We start from the raw sequence: 23,537 nt of genomic DNA on the forward strand, positions 1-23,537 counted from the left end.
CCAAATGTTCCCACAAGGATTGTAAAACAAGGACCATGAAGACAAAAGACTATTTTAAGTTTAGGGTTAAAATTAGGGTTAGAATTAGGGGTTAGATTTAGGATTAGAGTTAGGGGTTAAGGTTAGGGATTAGAGAAAATAGGATTTTGAATGGAAATACATTTTAGGTCGGCCACAAGGACAGAAAAACGAAAGTTTGTGTGTGTGTGCTTATGAATATATGAATGGTCCATCTTCATCCAAACACTCTTACCTGTTAAAATGCTCCCTGTATTCCTTAGCCACTCTCTGAATCAGAGTCTTTAATCTAACAGACAAATCAAGAGGGAAAGGTACCACATTAGTTCACATCAGTCCATATCGTGACGCTCTTCCCACATGCATCAATTTGTAGGCAATCCAAACAATAAATGTAGCGCTTATCTTTAGTTGAAAAAGCTGGGCGTTTTTAAATGCCGCCGCAGCGGTTTCCATGGAAGCGTGCGATTGTAATTTGTCTAGCAGCACTAGGCTTTAATTTCACAATGTTCTTTTGTACCTGCCGCTTTCCTCTGTCGGGTCCTTCTCGTCGATGACTGCAATCGCCACCAATTTGCCTGTAGAGGGAGAGAGGGATTACAAATCACACTCACAAACAGACAGAAGAAGAGAAGGCGGGAGGACAATAGCCTGAAGATAAAAGGCTTTGGTGGAGATATAGCACATCACTACAGAAGCAGCTAAAACAAAGAAAGCACCAACCAAGGTTTCTATTAATTTGTCATTCTGCATTTGGTGACTTCTTGGTGGTTCTAGAACCAGTGAGCAGAGGCTACTCAGGTGCAGTAGAAGGGGAAGAAGCCCATAAGAACAAGACAAATGGACTCATAAAACAACTGCCATACAACTTAAGATGGGTGTTCATGTATTGTTCAGCGTTCAGGCTTGTGGACTGATGCAGGAAGGAAGCACTTAGTTGGAAATGGTAAGAACTACTCCGCCCTCTGCTGGCGTGTCATGTAGCATTACATGACAAAGCCTTGGTTGAGGTTATTAAGTTGAATGTAATGATAGGATGCAATACGGGGGGTGGCCCAATCCCAAATCGACTCCTTGACTCTGTGCACTTGTGGAGATCTGAGAGACTTTGATTGGTGTAAGCACTAGGGTAAAACGTTGGAGTTGGAGCTATTACCAAATTGCTTACACCTGTCAAATCCACCCAGATAGCCACAAGTGCACAGGATTATGGAAAAGAACTATACTGTGCTTGTCAGTAGGTTGGTAGAGTACAGAATGTATACTGTACCTGTCTCTCCCAGTTCATACAGGGTGAAGCCATCGATCTGCAGGTAGCTCTGAAATCGCTCTTTGTTAACCCAGGAAGACAAGCCACCGTCCACGTACTCTGCAATTACAGAGAATAACAAGACAACAGAGAAATGTCAAGCATTGATGATCAATTGAGAAAACAACAGTTTACAGAGAATGGTTCAATTGAGTATCGACGCGTGGTTGGGAAGTAGAAGGTCAGACTAATTACTTACTTACTACCTGTTGATATTCGCTATGTGAGGAAGACAAGCTCGCACGCACGCACGCACAAAGTTTCCCACACATCCAGACACTACAAAGAGGGCCACACAGTGGAGATGTGGCTGGACCATCGACGCCACCTCTACTCAAGCTAGTCCTATACTGAACTGCATCATCATCCAGCTGTGGAGGACCATCTCTCATGAACTGCCATATATATATATATATATTATTTTTTTTTACAGATTTTGCATGAAAATCGCAATATAAAATAAATATATATATTATTTATAATTATGTAAGGATGTGCTATTGGACCAGTGTTCTGCCAGATATTTGTCTATGGGTGAAGTGGTCTGGTAGGATATATTTCAGAACTGCTGCTTACTATAGACTTTTGTAGTATACAGCAGAATACTATACTGCACACCGTAATAACACTTGATTACGTAATGTTTACTTTAGTATTTTTAGATCGGTTGGACTGCTAGATAGTTTTTCTGCTAGCTGCTAGCGTTGTCGATGCTGTTTTGATTTAAACGTGCTGTCCCTGGGGAGCTCATGCCGTGGATTTCCTGTGAGGTCCCCACTCGATCGTGTAGTGCTTACTATAGAATTTTGAAATATACTGTAGAATACTATACTCCACACTGTAGTCTCTTGATTGATTGATTTGACTATTTAAAAACACAAATACAAGCACAAAAGTGGATACAATGCATTAAGACATTTGTTGAGAAAAATACAAATTAAGTTTAAAATGTAGGGATGCACGATATAAATCGGTAAGCATATCGGAATCAGACGATATTAGCTAAAAATACCAACAATGGCATCGGCTCTATGTATAGTTTAACGCCAATGTGCAAAACCGATGTCAAAGCTGACGTGCATACCTGTATAACGTAGGTAGATGGCGTAATGACGCCACAAAAAAAAATACAGCATTCCTAACCTAGCCCACAATGTCTGCTGTGTGGATCTATTTTGAAGTTTAAAAGGAGGATAACAAAAAGGCCCATATGAGGGTGACCGGTAGCGTAGTGGTTAAAGCGTTGGGCCAGTAACCGAAAGATTGCTAGATCAAATCCCCGAGCTGATAACGTACAAATCTGTTGTTCTGCCCCTGAACAAGGCAGTTAACCCACTGTTCCTAGGCCGTCATTGTAAATAAGAATTTGTCTTTACTGAATTGCCTAGTTAAATAAAAGGTTAAAATAAAAATATGTTTGTGCTGCTATTAGTGAAATATTTCAATACCACAAACCTAATTACTTATTTGAAAGTGCAACACCTCCAGACGTTCAGCGACTACTTAGAAAGAAACTAAGAGCACACTTCCAACAAGTTCAAGTCGACCAGTCATTTGAAAGAGTAAGAACATTTCAGCTAGACAACTCAAAGGTCGAAATCCATTAACGCCAAGATAATGGAATTCATTGCCCTTGACAATCAACTGTTCTCTGGATGATGTTGGCTTTCGCCGACTGGTCGAGGACATCGAGCCCCGGTTCACACTACCAAGTAGGCGCTTTTTCTCAGATGTGCCCTACCGAAGTCCATGAGCTACTTGCTATGGGCGTCACTAAACAAAACAGGCTTAAGCAAGACGTTTCCACCAAATGGAACAGTACTTTTTACATGATGGAGAGCCGTTTCCCTATCCTAGCTAAAGCTGTGTGCAAGTATCTTGGTGCTTACTGTACTAGCGTGGACAGTGAGTGCCTTTTCAGTGCATCTTCAAACATTGTAGCCAAAAAAATAAACAGACTCTCTTGTGACAAAGCCGAGCAGGTCCTCTTTGTGAAGAAAAAACATCCCCAAATGTTAAAATTGGAAAAAGCCCAATGGCTTTTCTTTTGTTTATTCGTGGCTGATATAGGTCAACATTTTCATTTCATTTAAAACAAAGCATTTTTGTTTATTTTAATAAACTTAGCTTGTTCTTTATATCTAACTCTAAAATGTTTACCTATAAATGGGCCTAGAACCTAAAGTTTAGATGTTACAATTGTAATTTTTATTTATTTATTTTACCGTTATTTTACCAGGTAAGTTGACTGAGAACACGTTCTCATTTGCAGCAACGACCTGGGGAATAGTTACAGGGGAGAGGAGGGGGATGAATGAGCCAATTGTAAACTGGGGATTATTGGGTGACCATGATGGTTTGAGGGCCAGATTGGGAATTTAGCCAGGACACCGGGGTTAACACCCCTACTCTTACGATAAGTGCCATGGGATCTTTAATGACCTCAGAGAGTCAGGACACCCGTTTAACGTCCCATCCGAAAGACGGCACCCTACACAGGGCAGTGTCCCCAATCACTGCCCTGGGGCATTGGGATATTTTTTAGACCAGAGGAAAGAGTGCCTCCTACTGGCCCTCCAACACCACTTCCAGCAGCATCTGGTCTCCCATCCAGGGACTGACCAGGACCAACCCTGCTTAGCTTCAGAAGCAAGCCAGCAGTGGTATGCAGGGTGGTATGCTGCTGGCAATACAAATTGTACATTTTTGCTGAAGTGTTGTCTGGTCTGTTACATTGCTCAGAACTGTTGAACCAACTCAATAAGTGGCCTGTCACGAACCAGTGTGTCTTATGTTCTGGTTGAGGTGTTCCCCTCAACAAACAGTAACTGGCGTAGTCTGGTAGTTGTGCCATTTTAGCAAAGGTGTTACTACAATATACTATGGTCATGTCCGCAAAAACGCAACAGTAAATACTAGTCACGTAGGCGAAAACACTACAGTAACTAAACAGTATACTACAGTCATGTCCGCAAAAGCAGTACAGTGAATACTATAGTTTATATAATACTACAATATTTAGACTAGTACATTTGTTCATGTGGGTGTGCTGTGTCACAGCTGGCATGTTGTGAATCAGGGTGGCTATCAGAATAGTTTTCCAAACATGAAAACAGTTTTGTTGACGCACAAATTCTATGAATGAACAACATCAGACCGAAGATGTTATTTAAGCATTTTAGAAGAGTCTGATTCACAAGATAACGAACACAGGTCTCAAATTCTACTGTACAACTGTGTAGGCCTGGATTCTTTTCACACTGTGACATCTGGATGAATAATACCCTCCCTCTCCCCCGACCTTATTAGCCTAACAAGTTTGTTTCTGTATACAACCACACTGGTGAATGACTCAGAGCAAAAAAATGCCATTCAGACTCAGGAAGCAGCTAGTCTGAGCTCTTTTCAATTGTACAGCGCATGCATAACTCCCCCGCTTCAATAAAACCTCAATGATAAATTGTCATATTCAACACTACCATTTCCTGAGTGCAAACCAACCCCATGTTGTTTTTCTTTTTTTGTGACCCCTTTTCATTTTTCTTAATTGGAGGTTACTAGTACAATATACAAGGAAAAGAAACAAAAATAAGTGATCCTCCACCCCTAACCTCCCATCCCATTCACCCAACCCAGCCTCCCTGCGAGCACAGAAAACACTCCACATACCACCCCTTCCCCGTGGGCCTGACAGCAATGACAGTCAAATAAAACAAAAATTAAATGCATATACACAAACATATACAGTACCAGTAAAACATTTGGACACACCTACTCATAACAGGGTTTTTCTTTTTCAGTTAACAGGTGTGCCTTGTTAAAAGTTACATTTGTGGAATTTCTTTCCTTCTTAATGTGTTTGAGACAATCAGTTGTGTTGTGACAAGGTAGGGGTGGTATACAGAAGATAACCCTGTTTGGTAAAAGACCAAGTCCAAATTATGGCAAGAACAGCTCAAATATGCAAAGAAAAACAACGGTCCTTTCAGTCAACGTGGAACATCGCAAGAACGTTTTGAAAGTTTCTTCAAGTGCAGTCACAAAAACCATCAAGCGCTATGATGAAACTGTCTCTCATGAGGACCGACACAGGAAAGGAAGACCCAGAGTTACCTCTGCTGCAGAGGATAAGTTCATTTGAGTTCACTGCACCTCAGATTGCAGCCCAAATAAGTGTTCAAGTAACAGACATCTCAACAACAACTGTTCAGAGGAGACTGTGTGAATCAGTCCTTCATGGTCAAATTGCTGCAAAGAAACCACTACTAAAGAACACCAATAAGAAGAAACTTGCTTGGGAAAAGAAACATGAGTAATGGACATTAGACTGGTGGAAATCTGTCCTTTGGTCTGATGTGTCCAAATTTGAGATTTTTGGCCTAAATTATAGATGGGCTATGTACAGGTGCAGTAATCTGTGAGCTGCTCTGACAGCTGGTGCTTAAAGCTAGTGAGGGAGATACGCGTTTGCAGTTTCAGAGATTTTTGTAGTTCATTCCAGTCATTGGCAGCAGAGAACTGGAAGGAAAGGCGGCCAAAGGAAGAATTGGTTTTGGGGGTGACCAGAGAGATATAGCTGCTGCAGTGTGTGCTACAGATCAATCCCAGAACAACAGCAAAGGACCTTGTGAAGATGCTGGAGGAAAGCGGTACAAAAGTATCTATATCCACAGTAAACAAGTCCTATATCGACATAACCTGAAAGGCATCTCAGAAAGGAAGAAGCCACTGCTCCAAAACCGCCATAAAAAAGCCAGACTACGGTTTGCAACTGCACATGGGGACAAATATCATACTTTTGGGGAAATGTCCTCTGGTCTGATAAAACAAAAATAGAACTGTTTGGCCATAATGACCATCGTAATGTTTGGAGGAAAAAGGGGGAGGCTTGCAAGCCGAAGAACACAATCCCAACCGTGAAGCACGGGGGTGGCAGCATCATGTTGTGGGGGTGCTTTGCTGCAGGAGGGACTGGTGCACTTCACAAAATAGATGGAATCATGAGGTGGGGAAATGATGTGGATTTATTGAAGCAACATCTCAAGACATCAGTCAGGAAGTTAAAACTTGGTCGCAAATGGGTCTTCCAAATGGACAATGACCCCAAGCATATTTCCAAAGTTGTGGCAACCAAGTTAAGGTATTGGAGTGGCCATCAGAAAGCCCTGATCTCAATCCTATAGAAAATTTGTGGGCAGAACTGAAAAAGCGTGTGGGAACAAGGAGGCCTACAAACCTGACACAAGTTACACCAGCTCTGTCAGGAGGAATGGGCCAAAATTCACCCAACTTATTGTGGGAAGTTTTTCTCCCTAAACATCACTGCTCTAGAGGAGATCTGCATGGAGGAATGGGCCAAAATACCAGCAAGTGTGTGAAAACCTTGTGAAGACTTACAGAAAACGTTTGACCTCTGTCATTGCCAACGAAGGGTATATAACAAAGTATTGAGATTAAACTTGTTATTGACCAAATACTTATTTTCCACCATAATTTGCAAATAAATAAATAAAAAATCCTACAATGTGATTTTCTAGATTGCTTTTCTTCTCATTTTGTCTGTCATAGTTGAAGTGTACCTATGATGAAAATTACAGGCCTCTCTAATCTTTTTAAGTGGGAGAACTTGCACAATTGGTGGCTGACTAAATACTTTTTTGCCCCACTGTACATACTCATATATATTATTTTAGTATGTATTTGTTGGGCTTTATAGATTTTTTATTTGTATGTGCTGGGCTTCAGCCGAGATTATTCTTACAAAGTATATACACTACCGGTCAAAGTTTTTAGAACACCTCCATTTTTATAGTTCTTTATAAAAGTTCACACAGTTTGTCTTAATGTATTCTGAAATTAAAGCATAGAACAAATAAACAATTGGAGACAGAAAATAAATCAGGGAATCTTTTTGTTTAACAAAATGTTATCGTCAAAGTAGCCACCTTTTGCAGACATAACAGCCGAACACACTCGTGGTATTCTTTCTACAATGGAAATCAAATATCGTTCGGAAAGTTCTTCCCAACACTGTTGCAGAAGTTCCCACAAATGTGTTGCACTTGAAGGTTGCTTTGCTTTCACCCTTCTGCCAGGTTCATCCTAAACCAGCTCGATGGGGTTCAAGTCTGGAGACTGTGCAGGCCATTCCATGATTTGAAGCCTACCGTCTTGTTCTTTTCTTATAAGGTACACTAGAGTTCAAAGGTTTGGGGTCACTTAGAAATGTCCTTGTTTTTGAAAGAAAAGCAATTTTTTTGCCCATTAAAATTACATCAAATTGATCAGAAAAACAGTGCAGACATTGTCAATGTAAATGACTATTGTAGCTGGAAACGGCAGATTTTTAATGGAATATCTACATAGGCGTCTACAGAGGCCCACTATCAGCAACCATCACTCCTGTGTTCCAATGGCACGTTGTGTTAGCTAATCCAAGTTCATCAAAGGCTAATTGATCTTTAGAAAACCCTTTTGCAATTATGTTAGCACAGCTGAAAACTGTTGTGCTAATTAAAGAAGCAATAAAACTTAGACTTGTTGAGTATCTGGAGGATCAGCATTTGTGGGTTTGATTACAGGCTCAAAATGGCCAGAAACAAAGAACTTTCTTCTGAAACTCATCAGCCTATTCTTGTTCTGAGAAATGAAGGCTATTCCATGCAAGAGATTGCCAAGAAACTAAAGATCTCGTACAATGCTGTGTACTACTCCCTTCACAGAACAGCGCAAACTGTCTCTAACCAGAATAGAAAGAGTGGGAGGCCCTGGTGCACAACTGAGCAAGAGGACAAGTACATTAGAGTATCTAGTTTGAGAAACAGACGCCTCACAATTTCTCAAATGGTAGCTTCACTAAATAGTACTTGCAAAACACTAGTCTCAATGTCAACTGTGAAGAGGCGACTCCGGGATGCTGTCCTAGGCAAAGAAAAATCCATCTCTCAGACTGGCCAATAAAAAGAAAAGATTAAGATGGGCAAAAGAACAGACACTGGACAGAGGAACTCTGCCTAGAAGGCCAACATCCCGGAGTCGCCTCTTCACTGTTGACGTTGAGACTGGTGTTTTGCGCTTACCTTTGTACCATTTCAGGTTATTCACTGGACTTGAACTGCTTAAATTTCTGGAAAAAATGGAAAAATGGGGGTGTTCTAAAACTTTTGACCGGTAGTGCATTTGTGCAGGCTGCAATTGTTCCTTGACTAGCACCAATCATTCTCACAGTTGTTAATTCTAATGTTGTAACTTCTAATAGTAACTGCGAATTGGGAGAAAGGTGATCTAAGAGCCAACATTATTTTTGTGGCAGTGCTGCCTGCCAGCAGTGCTACCTGCCAGCAGTAATCTTCTCTGATTGATTGAGAGAATCAAGGAGCCATCATCATTGAGTAACACAGTAATATTTACATTCATGCACTTCCAAATGTATGTTGTAACTTTGTCCCAGAAGCATTTAATTGAAGGGCACTCCAACATCAGATGAAGAAATGTGCTTAGCTGATATGAAGGGACACAGTGAACAGGTAAGAGTTGGAGCCAATTTCATCGTAAAATGTTTCCTTGGTGTTAAAACCAGTCTGTGAACAAAGGTTAAATGTTTGATGGTTCGGATTACGGGATGTCAAGGTCATATTTTTCCATATTCTGTTCCAGTTAAAGTGCTGTTCAGATTCACTTAGATCTGTGGATCATATTTTAATGGCTAGCTCAGAATATGAGCTTTCCAAAAGTAGATTATACATTATAGAGATCAGTCCTTTCGGGAACCCAGATAATTTATTTATACATCCCATCATTGGATGGTTCGGTAGTTGGGTTTCCCAAGAGTCCCTAGGCCAACATAGCTGACCTAAGTTGTAAATATAGAAAAAAGGAGTTGCCTGGTAATGTGTCTTTCAAATCTTTACTGTCCATGATAATTGGTAAGGGTACAGATTACACATTTGGACCTTTGGGAGGATGCAAAAGGCCCTCCTCCAGATCACAAGGCATTATTGTGAAATATGAAATGTCTAACAACGTTGCAAGTAGTTTTTTTACCTTGACATGTGGAACAGGCGTTTGAACGGAAAATACCTTATCTCGTTTCGCCATCTGCCACTAGCGACAGTGAGCAGCGGGGAAGCAGAGCCGAGCTTGACTGCACTGTTCTCCCAGAAAAAGAAGCAGCACACGGGCACCGGATGAAATGATTGATGTCAAGTACAAGATTCCATTATGAAATGTTAAGTTAACAAGACCTCGTTGGGTAACACCGGCTGGCTAAAGAATAAAAATAATGCTGTAGGTGTGAACACATTTCTAATAAGCTAATAGTAGGACTCCCTCCTATAGGAGATATGCTTTGTCCACCCAACCATAATACCTGTAATAAACTTATGGACCATCATGGTCATACAATGCTAATACAAGTTTTCCTCACGTAGTCAAAAGCTAAGCTTTGGCTGCATATATGGTATGCAACGGTGAGTCATCTCTTTGCCGTTACATACTGTACAGTAGGTTATATGTAGTCTTAGCAAGATGTTCTTCACAGCACCGAGTCAGACGTGGGCAGACTGGCATTCCAGAAAGTTCTCTCCACAGCTGCTTGGCCTTTATAGACAGCAGGTGGGCAGGCGGCAGCTTGAAAGTTTATTCTCCCTCCCTACTGAAGCAGTGGGGGAGACAGAGAGGGAGAGAGGAGAGAGGGTAGGCATCACGCTGAGTCCAGCAGCCTGACTGGGCCTCGTTCACCTTGAAACAAATTAGCTCGCGCCTAGCGCTCGTCTCTGCCTGGGTCGAGCCCTGCAATCTCCACATACACCAACACAAGCCTGTCAGCCTGAGTTTCACAAATCAGGAGGGGTCGAGGGAGGGTGATAAGCCAGCGTATTTAGTTTGAATGTGAGATGCAGGTGTGACATATGCCTGGTAAAGGAAGGTTAATGGTGGATTGGCCCTCTGAGACAAAGCAGACTGAAAAGGAGAGGAGGCTCGTGTTAAGGGCCTGACTACCAGGGCTATGTCACTCACACGATAAGAGAGAGCACAACAAGCCAAAAGATGGGTTGGGATAGCTTGGCAACATCCACAGACCAGATGATAATGATATCTGGCATGGCATGAACATCAGCAAAGGAGAGCATGGTTACCTACCGTGTGCTAGCAAATGATATGACAGGCAGGGCACACGACAGCAAATGGTGTGCAGTGTTGTACGGTATACCGGTACCACGGTAATACCACGGTACCAAAACATCATGATACTTATGATACCAACATTTCAGAATATAAGCATTTCGCTACATCCGCAATAAAATATGCTAAATATGTGTATGTGACCAATAAAATTGGATTTTCATATGATACTACCAAGTTTTTCAGCCCTACCGATCTAAAGAACCGGTTGGCGCCAGTTATAAAATGTTTATAAAGTCTTTTTTTTTTTTAAATGAATCCAGTTGAATTTAAGCAAGTCACTAGTCTCTTGTATGCGCAGATCCAATAATATCCACTTCACTTTTAAGCACTTATCACGTGGCAGCTGTAATCAGCCAGATGCATCCCCTACAAGCCAGACCCCTCAGAGCCAATTTATGCTTGATCCTAAAATGTAGCCAGTGGCTCCGTATGTGTTGGTGTGACACAATTGTGGAGCCTCCGGAGGCATGCAGATGTCAAATTTTACTCTGTACCGCACCGCCGTGCGCCTCCCAATTTTTGGAACAATGCGGAGGGCTCCATATAGCTCCGCATTGACATGATTGGTTGATGGTAGGTGGGGGGCGGGAGGTCCTGTATAACACAAACTCATTTCCATGACAACAGCTATACTCAACAGGCCATATGGTGGCGCACAAATGACTCAGTGTCGTCCGGGTTAAGGGAGGGTTTGGCCGGGGTAGGCCGTCATTGTAAAATAAGAATCTGTTCCTAACTGACTTGCCTAGTTAAATAAAGGTTCAATAAAAAAAAATTTTTTTTTTTTTTTAAACAGCTCTGCGCTGCGAAGCATAAATGTCCTGACTTCTGCAGAGGCCATATCACCGTAAATGCTGCACGGCCAATGCATGGAGCGCCTGAACTCACCTGCTTCTCTCCGTCCTCTCTTCACGTGGGTCTATTCCTCCGTCAGTTTTTTGGGGTAAATAATTTAGCTGTGATGGCGAGCGGGGATGCAGACCCAGATCAGTCTTCTGTTGTTAGATTTGTACATTTGTTACATTGGAGCAGTGCGCAAAGCGAACAATGTTGATACATTGTATAATTTAATCACCTGTTATAACCAAGAGCACAAACCAGCCTGAGTAGACTTTGCAAGTTCACTGTCATGCAGCCTCAGAGTGTCAGTGGGAAAATGGAGCACCACTTGGCGACAGGCATTCTTGCAGCTTTAGAGCAAAGAAAACGGCTGTCTCTAGCATAAATTGTAAAAAACATAATAATACCCATATTACCCCAGATGCCTTTTTATATAATTTCACAAACCATAACGCGGGCCGTTTTAAAGTAATCCCGAGTCGCTAAATATTGGTGTGATAACAAACAATGTTGTTCAGTAATGTTAACTAGCTAGCTAACAACCTGCTAACTTGACAGTAGGTTTAGGCAAATTTGATTGGCACAGGAAGAAAGGAAAAGGGTCTGCTTCAAAAGGTAGGATTCATTTAGGGCTAATGTCAGCCTAAACTATCTAGAAAAATCTATTTCTTTCTGATGCTCCTTAAATTCAGTTTGGTGGCTAACGTTTCAAAAGTTGGGAGCAGTGTGTTTGTGGGAGAAAGAGAGTGGTGTGTGTTTATGAGAGTGAGGGAGACAGAGAGAGGAAGAGAGGGAGAGTGTGTGTTAACTGAAGAGTTAAGAAGGTTTCATGAGGTGTTTTCCCCTTACTGACACGCAGGTCCTTATGAATGTATATCACAGGAGGTTGGTTGAGCCTTAATAGGGGAGGACGGGCTCCATCAAACACATGGTTTCTATGCGTTTGATGCCTTTCCATTTGCGCCGTTCCAGTCATTACTATGAGCCATCCTCCCATCACCAGCCTCCACTAATGAATATTCTGGGAAGACCTTTGCAAATATGAGCAAATCAGCCATTATATGCAGTAGTCCATTATACACTGAACAGTATGAAGTCAAATTCAATGTGTTGTAACTTGAATAAGCGTCCGGGGTGGGGGGCAGAACAGGATGCTAGGCCACTGATTTTTTCCCCACCGTGGTATCACGTTACTACTTGGTGTCGTGATACTTGGCCTGGTATCGTATTGTTTGTAAAATGTTGGTATCAGTGTGCAGTAGATGCTTCCTTGCCATAGAGGGAAATAGGAATCATTACCGAAGTTCTGTCGTCCTTAAGAGCAGGTTATCTATCCAACACATTCATATAAACCCATTCATTCATCGCACCTCACTGACGTACTGAAACATTTGCAAACTAATCTTGCCTTGACGCAGGGCTTCCAGGCTGTAATACCATAAACCGCACCACATAACTGGCTATATAAGCATAAAACTGCTGAAATGTTCCATGAACAGCCAAGCGAGACATTGTTGATATGATCTCATTAACAGTATGCTATATATGAGCTCAGCTTTAACAAGGGGAAAGGAAAAAAAGATGTCAAAAGGCTGGAGACAGAGAGACAGAGAGAAGAACAAACTAGTAACCCTACTGTCTAGCGTCTATTTCCGTCTTCATTATAACCATGTTCAAGTCTAGCATGCAGCCCATTATCTTTCACTGAACACAGACTTTATGTAAGATTAAAAACTCCAAGTCAAAGCACTTCTCCTGTACAGTATATACAGGCTGTAACATTATCAAAGTCGGGTAGAACTTTGTCTAACTTCCAAATCGGAGCACTTAGGAGGTTAAAAATGGATGAACCCCTGTACTTTTTGGTTGCCATGGCGCCTAATGGCAGCCTGTGTAGTTTACTCCTGCTAATGTATCCGTAATTATTTGTTTTATTTTTTTCATATTATGTGCATTGTTTTTAATATACAGTATATATATATATATATATTTTTTTATAGCTAATCAAGTATTGAACACATATTTATTTTTACCAACAAGGTTAAGTTAGTTATTTTTTATCAACTCCTTTAATCAACTAGCTAATTGTTCGGATTCGAAAACCAGCCCAAATCTTCAAAGAGCCTCATCTCATTTTCTTTCAGGCTGGAACAAAGACTCAGAAACAGCAGCAAAAATTATTCACTACACAGAAGGGGTTAGGAAACGATTACTCAAACTAAAGTATTGTGTGTGCACTCCCAGTGAGTGCAGTACAACATGCCCACCGGAGTTGGATGATAAAGGACACTGGCCACGTCTCTGCAGGCTGCTCCTCAGGCAGTTGGAAACACCACGAGACCCACAAGGCTAATCTGAAAACGCGGAGTGGATTTCAGAACCTCTTCAGACACTTCATGCAACTCGTGTTCCATCTACAGCTCCCTTGCCTATCAGAATGGAACTATTTATTGTCTAGTCTCTCACTAATAAATCCCTCCTGCTGCACAACCACATAGTAGACAAGGAGCTTGACATGTGCCTAACTGAAACCTGGCATCAGCCTGGGGTCTACTCAGCCCTAAATAAGGCATGCCCACCTTCCTCAGCACTGGCTTAGCCAGCATATGCCAAGTTGAACTCGAAAGGTCCCACCTGCCTGAACTGTGCTCTTTTGTATGTCTCGTTGTAAAATCCAAAACGCTATACTCCACCTCAACCAACATTGTGATTCTAGGAGACTTCAATATCCACGTTGACTCTCTCTCATGTCACTACTGCTGAGTTTCTGAGTTGACCTGAAGCTACTTGTTGATGCCACCACGCACACCTGTGGGGACACTTGACCTGGTCATCACTGACTCTGCCCCAATCAACGACATGCCGGTCTATGACCTTAGTGTGTCTGACCAGAAGGTTGTCGTACTGGACTTGACATTCCTTCCCCCTTTAACCAAGTCCAAGCACGTGTTTCCAGAACTGGAAAAACATCAACCCAGCCAGCTTGTCAGAGGACATATTGAACCGGTCTCCTCCAGCTTTTTCATCAGTGAATGAAATTGTGGAGTTTTACAACCAATGCCTGAGCAGTGTGCTTGACCATAAAAATATTGGACATCGCATTCACTCGCTTAGCTCCCTGGTTTACTCCAGAACTGAGAAAAACGAAATCCACTGGTCGCATCATGGAACGGCATCTCAGAAACTCAGACTTCATCGTCCACAAATGGGCCTTTCAAGAGCAACATAGGGCCTATTCCAAGGCCATGAAAGAGGCGCGGTCAATGTTCTACTCCAACCTCATCAATAAAAATCCTGGAAACTCACAGCACCGGTTCTCCACCATAAACAATCTTTTGAAAACCCAGTCGCAGATGGAGACAACAGAGCAGTGTACTTTTTTTTTTAAACAAAGGTTAGCAACATCAAATCTTTCATCTCCTGCTCTACGTCTCCTCCCGCCCTCGACCCTCCACGAATGCCACCTCAGCCCCTCTCCTGTTTCCTTGACCCAGGGAGGTATTAATGAAAACCTACTCCTGTATCTTGGATCCTATTCCAAAAGCCCTGCTCAAACCATGCATCCCTGCACTTATAACCCAGATTGTTAACCACTCCCTCCAATCTGGCAGTGTCCCACCTGCATTTAAGACCACTGTTATAAGAGGTCTTCTGAAGAAGCCCACCCTAGACCCAGAAGTGCTAACTAATTACAGGCCAATACCCAACCTCCCCTTTCTCTGCAAGGTGTTGGGAAAAGTGGTGTCTGTACAGCTCCAGGACCATGTCAATCAGAATAACCTGTTTGAGAAGTTCCAGTCGGGTTTCCAGCCAACACCACAGTACTGAAACAGCCCTACTCAGGGTCACCAACAACCTGCTGATGGCAGCTGATGCAGGCACTCCGCGTCTCCTGATCCTCCTGGACTTGAGAGCAGTGGTTGACGCTGTCGACCACTCCATCCTCCTGGAATGCCCCCGGGAAACCATCGGAATATCTGGACTAGAGGTCGACCGATTAATCGGAATGGGCGATGGTAATTTTGGACGCCGATTTTGCAGATCTTTTCTTTTTCTTTTCTTTTTTTTTTACACCTTTATTTAACTAGGCAAGTCAGTTAAGAACACATTCTTATTTTCAATGATGGCCTAGGAACGGTGGGTTAACAGGGGCAGAACGACAGATTTTTACCTTGTCAGCTCACGGATTCAATCTTGCAACCTAACGGTTAAACTAGTCCAATGCTCTAACCACCTGCCTCACGAAGAGCCTGCCTGTTACGCGAATGCAGTAAGAAGCCAAGGTAAGTTGCTAGCTAGCATTAACCATAAACATCAATCGCTTTCTTAAAATCAATACACAGAAGTATATATTTTTTAAACCTGCATATTTAGAAAAAAAAAATCCAGGTTAGCAGGTAATATTAACCAGGTGAAATTGTGTCACTTCTCTTGCGTTCATTGCACGCAGAGTCAGGGTATATGCAACAGTTTGGGCCGCCTGGTTCATTGCAAACTAATTTGCCAGAATTTTACGTAATTATGACATAACATTGAAGGTTGTGCAATGTAACAGGAATATTTAGACTGATGGATGCCACCCGTTAGATAAAATACGGAACGGTTCCGTATTTCACTGAAAGAATAAATGTTTTGTTTTCGAGATGATAGTTTCCGGATTCGACCATATTGACCTAAGGCTCGTATTTCTGTGTGTTGTTATGTTATAATTAAGTCTATGATTTGATAGAGCAGTCTGACTGAGCGATGGTGGGCATCAGCAGGCTCGTAAGCATTCATTCAAACAGCACTTTCGTGCGTTTTGCCAGCAGCTCCGCTGTTTATGAATTCAAGCCTATCAACTCCCGAGATTAGGCTGGTGTAACGAGTGTGAAATGGCTAGCTAGTTAGCGGGGTGCGCGCTAATAGCATTTCAAACGTCACTCGCTCTGAGACTTGGAGTAGTTGTTCCCTTTGCTCTGTCTGCATGGGTAACGCTGCTTCGGGGGTGGCTGTTGTCGATGTGTTCCTGGTTCGAGCCCAGATAGGAGCGAGGAGAGGGATGGAAGCTATACTGTTACACTGGCAATACTAAAGTGCCTATAAGAACATCCAATAGTCAAAGGTATATGAAATACAAATGGTATAGAGAACTTAAACGTTAGCTTTCTTACATGGCACATATTGCACTTTTACTTTCTTCTCCAACACTTTGTTTTTGCATTATTTAAACCAAATTGAACATGTTTCATTATTTGAGGCTAAATTGATTTTATTGATGTATGATATTAAGTTAAAATAAGTGTTCATTCAGTATTGTTGTAATTGTCATTATTACAAATACATTTCAAAAATCGGCATCGGCTTTTTTGTCCTCCAATAATCGGTATCGGCGTTGAAAAATCATAATCGGTCGACCTCTAATCTGGACCACCAGCTCTGAACTAGTTCCACTCCTACCACTCAGACAGGTTTGAGTATGTGTCGCTAGGTGGGTCCAGGTCCCGGACCCACCACACCAACTGTGCGGTGTCCCACAAGGATCGGTTCTTGGACCAATCCCCCTCGGTCGTGTCATTAGCCTGCATGGAATCTCATTCCACTGCTATGCTGATGACACCCAGCTGCAGTGGTGGAAAAGTAAAAGTAAAGATAAGTCACCCAGTAAAATACTACTTGAGTAAAAGTATTTAGTTTGAAATATACTTAAGTATCAAAAGTAAATGTAATTGCTAAAATATACTTAAGTATCAAAAGTAAAAGTATAAATCATTTCAAATTCCTTATATTAAGCAAACCAGATGGCAAGATTTTCTTGTTTTTAGAATTTACGGATAGCCACGGTCACACTCCAACACTCAAGACATAATTTACAACAAAGAATTTCTGTTTAGTGAGTTCGCCAGATCAGAGGACGTAGGGATGAACTGGGATGTTCTCTTGATAAGTACGTGAATGGGACCATTTTCTTGTCTCATTCACGTACTTATTTTGGGTAATTTTGGGTGTCAGGGAAAATGTATGAAGTAAAAAGTACATCATTTTCTTTAGGAATGTAGTGGAGTAAAAGTACAAATGGTTAAAAAAACAGTAAAGTACAGATAACAAAAAAAACGATTTAAGTAGTACTTTAAATTATTTTTACTTAAAGTTATTTATACCACTGCCCAGCTGTCAGTAAAAACTGCCCCAAGTCCCTATGATGCATGTGCCGCCTGAACACCTGCCTTGAGGAGATAAAGGCATGGATGAAGCAACTGAACAGCAGCAAAACCGAGGCCTTAATCGTTGGCAACCCTTACCAGGTAACTCACCAATAACACACCTCCAATCTGTGTGTAAAGCTTGATTCCTCACTGACCTTTGACAACCACATCAAACAACTGTGTAAAGCGTAATTCTATCACCTCAAGAACATTGCCAAACTCCATCCCACCCACACTCTCAAAACCCTCCTGCTGACTGTCCAGTCTATTTGTGGCAATGCCCCTCCTTATCTCAAAAAACTGCTCTTCCCCCAATAACCTCACCCTCGGGTCAAGTGATAGCCTGCTCCTCCAAGCCCCCAGGACCAAGCTCTGCTCCTTGGGGGACCTTTCTATTTAGGAAGGCTTTGTCGATAGCTGTGCTCCTTGGTGTCCTTGTAGCGTCAGCTGTGTTCTTTGTGTCAGTTGCCATGTCTAGTGTAAAAAAAATTCTATTTGATTTTTTAGCAGATTATTCTGTAAAATGAAAATTATTATTATTACTTCTATTCCGTGGGAGCGTTCATGCTCCAAAATGGACTGCTAGGTTGTTTGTTCTGTGCAGCAAGCCGATCAGAGCTTGATGGCATTATGTCAAATAGTGTTTACACAAAGTGGGGCTGCCGTATTTGGACAACACTAAAACTGCGGTGTAGGAATACTGAAGGGGTGTTCTGTGTAGACATTTTCAAATTCTGGCAATGAGTGTACAAACAGGAATTAACACAAAACACTATACATGTACAAATAGACACTGGAATTATCACAAAAGCAAGCCAATATACGTGTCCAAGCTAAACCCCACAGCTATTCATAACAACTAAAAGCTACAGTAAATGGTGACGTACTAGTCTCATATTTGAATGAGCTGATTGCACGTAGTTGTAAATGTCACTATGTTCAATGCAAATTCTGACCGTCTGGCGATGATAGTAACTTGCATATGTGGTGGAGGGGAGATATCGTGTGTACGTACCCTATTCCCTTTATAGTGCACTAGTTTTGACCAGAACCCTATGAACTACATAGATAATAGCGTGCCATTTGGAAAGTAGCCCAACACATGCAGTAAAAATGTGTCATAGAGCACTAGAGAGAATGTGAACATAATTTCAGTGGCTGCTCTGCTACATTAGAGGAACTCGCCTATTAGGCACAGAGCACATCCCAGAGCAGAGCACCAATGGCAGGACTCCCAAACTAGGGACCATGCTGAGGAGGATTCAGGTAAAATATGCATCACACTGACTAAATACAAGGTATTATTGGAAAGGCTTTAAAGTCATTATACCGACTAGAGCATTTCACTTAGAGGCACTATGAGATGTGTTTACCAATCAAAATTAGATTTTACCATTCCAATTTTACTTTTGGATTATGTTCTACTGTTGTTCTTGAAGTAACAGCCTTCAAAATCCTTTTCATTGTGCAGAGCCCGTGTTCTTGCAGTAACGCTCTCAGTATCAGAGTAACGGTACCCCACCGGAGACCAGTATACAATTCTACTGTTCTCCCACTTGCCTGTCTACCCCCTCTGTTTCCAAATGTCTAAAGATGAAGTGTAGAATGTAAAATATATATATTTTTTACACTTAAGTAATAAAAATCTGTTATCTATCCCAGAACCACTTATGTTTTCCAGTGGAGTGAGATAACCAAGCTGCATGTTCAGAAAAAAGCCAATCCTCTGTCATATCTTGTTGCTCCGGCTCTGATTTCCCTAGCTTATCTCCGGCAGTAACCATGGCGATGCAAGCCATACAGAACATCCTCGTTATCAGGGTCCTAGAGGACTCGCTGGAGTGTGGTATTTTCGTGGTGACCGTCCGCTGTGGAGACCGCCTCCTGCTGGACTTCTGGTGGCGGAAGCCCCCATTTTGGAACAGCCAGGTGGAACAGACAGACATCCAGTGCCAGGCTGGACCAGAGCCAAACCAGGGGATGGATTTTGTTCTGCGGGCGCTTCACAGAGCGCCTAACCTCCCCAACATACACTACTGGGGCCCCTTTGTTGTCGGCCTGTGCCTGGACGCGCTGCCCTTCCGTTTTCACCTCCCACCCGAAGCGCTCGGCGGCGGTATACAGGAAGTGATGCAAGAATGTGGCGAGCTGGTGCTCATACGCTGAGGGGGCTCGGAACTGTATTGGTGGCTATAGCATATCATTCTTTCCGACCTGACTTTACTGGGCAGCTGACTCAGACATGGCCTACCCTGGTTCCTCTGGACTGCACTGTGGTCTCCCACCATCCCACGCCCACTCAGTTATATCCACCATCCACCCATCCATCCCTCCCTCCTTCCCTGTTCCTTTGCCTGCTCTGTGTCTGCCCAGAGACAGCCACCACCACGACATCACTGGCCTGACCACAAAGGCGATAGTGGGAAGAGCCGAACCGCTTTATAACGGAGGAGTCACCACTTCAAAAGGCAGTGTGGTGAAGCCGGATGAAAGATGAAAGAACAGACACTCTGGTATAAGACTGGAGAAACAAAGCCTGAGCAAACAAGGCTAGTAGAGGGAGAGGAGAGGAGGAGGAAAGGGGGGAACAAAGGAGAAAATGGCACCCTTGCCCTGCCCAAATTAGACTGACCTCCTTTCTAGGGAAAAGCTGGTCCTCAAAGGCCGATATCACACATAGTTACTCCAAGAGAACATTTTATGACAAGCCATAGGCAGTTAAAACAGAAAATTATTTATATTTGGAAAGCGCAAACAAAATACTACTCAAGCGTATCACCCACCACCCCAGCCCCGTAGCCCCGACCAGATACTTACCATCATAGGTAAAGTAGGCCCCGTCCTTGAAGACTACGACCGATGGAAGCTCTGGCAAAGTCACTGACTGGATGGTGAAAACACATAAAATACATAATTCAAAGCGAATTCCATAAATCATCCCTTACTTTCTTAATTTATGGGCACCTGAACCATACGAGACAGCAGTCCTATTGGCGGCAAGCCATCCTAGCAAACTATGAACCTCATGCCAGATAAACCTGCAAAAGCAGCATGCTCGCAGGCTTCACTGTCCCTATGGCATTTACCATATCATACTGCATGGAGAATGTCACTGCAGCACTGCTGGACTTTCACTTGTGAGTGCTGCCTTGTGTTCGACTAGCAGGCTATGCGACTAGAACAATTATCAAAAATCACAATAAATCCCTAATTAGAAAAGTGATGAGAATGAAACTTTCAAATGCGCCGTTGATAAGTTCTCCTCTCTGAAATGGTATGTGGGAAAACAACCTAGCCGAAGAGCCAGGGGACATGCCACATTCTCAAGGCCGTTACCTCTGGTAAGACGTCTTCAGACGCAGAGAAGAAGTATGTATACACAATCAGCTCCGCAGCCATGTCGATATACTTCTCCTGCAAACGAGAAATCAACACAAGTTACAAGCTTCTTCTTCTCCGAGAATTGCCCTCGGTGTTAACTTGATTTGGGACATTTATCAAGGTTGTCTAGCACGTTGTATAAATGGGCCTTTCCTCACTCTGAGAGCGCTTGGCAGCAGCAGTGTGAGCAGCAGCTTTATGATCCAATCAATAAATTCTAGCTAAATGCCGTGACAGCTTTCAGTGGCTTTGATTGGATGATAAGATAACATTTCAGACCCACAGAGAAGTGATAAACATATGGGGGGAATGCATATCGAATTACTCAGAAAGCATATAGTTAAATCAGGATGGTAGCTAACCAATACGTCAATGTAGTATGGATCGTCTTACTATATAATGTGTACTATGTGAGAGCTCCAACCAAGAATTCCTATTTCTTTTTACACCTCTGAATGGCAAATCACCTACTTGAACTGACTGGAATAAATGTATCGTTAACAAATTCCCATGATCACACTGATAGAATATGAATCCTACTATGATTTCATGCAGAGAATTACTTAACATAAATGTTTGTCGATTTTGATATTTTTCACTCAAAAAGTCTGAAGGTATTGGGTCAAAACAACTTCACACATATTATATTGCTGCACATTGTGAACACTCTCACTCCACACTGGGAGGTTATGCGGTCTGGACCAGAGAAACTTCCAGAGCCCTACCTTGAGTGGAGACTCCCCGCCGAAGTATACAAAGAGCACGTCATGTCTCTTCATCATATGGTCAAACATCTGTTTGCTTGGAAGTGCTCGGACTGCTGGCCTGAAGAGGACAGAAGACATGCACACAAACACTATATTAGGATTATAAAATCATGTGTTTGCCATTAGTTAAATTGCCTGAAGTTGAGAAAACATTTTTCAAACAAAGTGAAACAGAGAGGAACTAACCTGAACATCTCATATTAGAACACTGATTTATTTATTGCTACGGACTGCCTACTGAACACGGCCATGTTTCTTTCCTAGTTGAACTCTAGTTTAACGTGTATGGTTCTGGTGCCATCTAGTGAACATCGCAGAAGCATGCAGTCAGAGGTGAAAACCCAACCAGGTCTTTGACCCACCATTCCGACTGATCAGTCATCATGGGTCTAGTTTGGATTGTCCCGAGAGAGAAGAATACCCTTAAGCTAAACTACTAACTGGCATTTGAAGAGACTTTAAAGAACTAGGGTGGAAATTCACTGCATTCTAAGGGGGAGACAAGACATTTGTTGTATAGAGTTCCATGTGTAGCCCATACAGCATAATGTCCTGTTTAGAAGACCACAGTATTCAGGGCATGTATAGCCATTTTTGTCCGATATTTATTCATATAGACTTACATAAGTGAGTATGTACTCATTTATATCACCCATAAGAGATGGGCGCATATGCGCATATGGTAAGAGTCCTACGACTTACCCTGCTACCCTGTTGGCGAATTCTACGATGTCATCCTTTGTCCTTGGCCCTTTGTAATTATAGGCAAGATCACCCTTTAGCCTGAGAAAGGAGGAGAGTGAGTGTGGCGGAGAGAAAGAGATTGAATAACACCAAGAAAAAGACTGTGAATTTACTTCTTTATGCCAGTCCTTTTGTGAGGAGAAATGGACAGAATGGTACATTTGCATGAGAAAAACAAGATAAAAGCCTTTCATTTGGCCCTTTAATTGTTATGCTCGGTATCTAGTGCTTGTATGTGTGCATTCTGACAACCCACTCTGGGGTTGCTCTTTGTAGTGCTGTGAAAAGGCATGATAACAATGCCAAAGCTAAAAGAGATTACACTTCCCCAGCAAGTGTGAGTCAAATCCAAAACTACTCAAACCAAAATTTGATTCCAATCCAGAGGCAGGTCCATGGGTCAAAGCGATCCCTTTACCCAGAGGTCAGGGCTGTATGTATCAAGCGTCTCAGAGTAGGAGTGCTGATTACGGATCAGGTTTGCCTTTAGATCACAACTAATAACATTACATGGACAGGGGTAAACCTGATCCAAGATCAGCACTCCCACTCAGAGATACTTGACACTTTCAGCCCCAGAATCTCTCTATTTGATCAGGGTTTTGGATAAGCGTCATCCAATTTCCAATAGCAGTACAGGAGAGAAAACAAGGCCCTCGTCTCTTTCATTATAGTTACATCAACCACAACACTACCAGGATCAGACCCCAAAAGACCTGACAAATACATCCAGGAGTTTTTTGCTAGGGATACACCAGTACACAAGGCTATTTGGATCTATTCTAATGAACTCCGGGAGAGATGGAGTCTCAGGTCTGTCTCTATATTTCTCTCCGGGGGATGCTACCTAGTGTAGTCCCCTGAGAATATTTCATCACGCGCTTGGTTTAATGTGATGATTGCCCCCACTGTGATCATCTAACAGAGTTATCATGTTTGCTCAAACAGAACCTAAGTGTCCTACAGAAGCCTCAAATAAATGAATAAAAGATTATACGGTGTTGTTGTCTGAAGAGGCTAAAGCTTCTACTTCCTCAGGGATTTACAGTGTCTTGCCAAAGTGTTCAAACCCCTTGGATGTCTTCACATTTTGTGTTAAAGTGGGAT

The 23,537-nt window shown here is 42.4% G+C and overlaps 1 protein-coding gene across 1 annotated transcript in view; it reads right to left on the reverse strand.

Annotated features, from left to right (window-relative positions):
* The window catches only part of LOC129859337 (protein disulfide-isomerase TMX3-like), a 54,333-nt gene that overhangs the window by 16,814 nt on the left and 13,982 nt on the right, over positions 1-23,537 (reverse strand). The window contains exons 6-12 of the mRNA XM_055928983.1: positions 22,389-22,469; positions 21,645-21,744; positions 20,875-20,952; positions 20,356-20,422; positions 1,289-1,387; positions 539-596; positions 254-307 (exon numbers count right to left, since the gene is read on the reverse strand). Coding sequence (XP_055784958.1) covers positions 254-307; positions 539-596; positions 1,289-1,387; positions 20,356-20,422; positions 20,875-20,952; positions 21,645-21,744; positions 22,389-22,469 — 537 coding nt within the window. The remainder of the gene's footprint in view (positions 1-253; positions 308-538; positions 597-1,288; positions 1,388-20,355; positions 20,423-20,874; positions 20,953-21,644; positions 21,745-22,388; positions 22,470-23,537) is intronic.

The sequence above is a fragment of the Salvelinus fontinalis genome, chromosome 7, assembly GCF_029448725.1.
Source record: "Salvelinus fontinalis isolate EN_2023a chromosome 7, ASM2944872v1, whole genome shotgun sequence".
Taxonomy (NCBI): Eukaryota; Metazoa; Chordata; class Actinopteri; order Salmoniformes; family Salmonidae; genus Salvelinus; species Salvelinus fontinalis.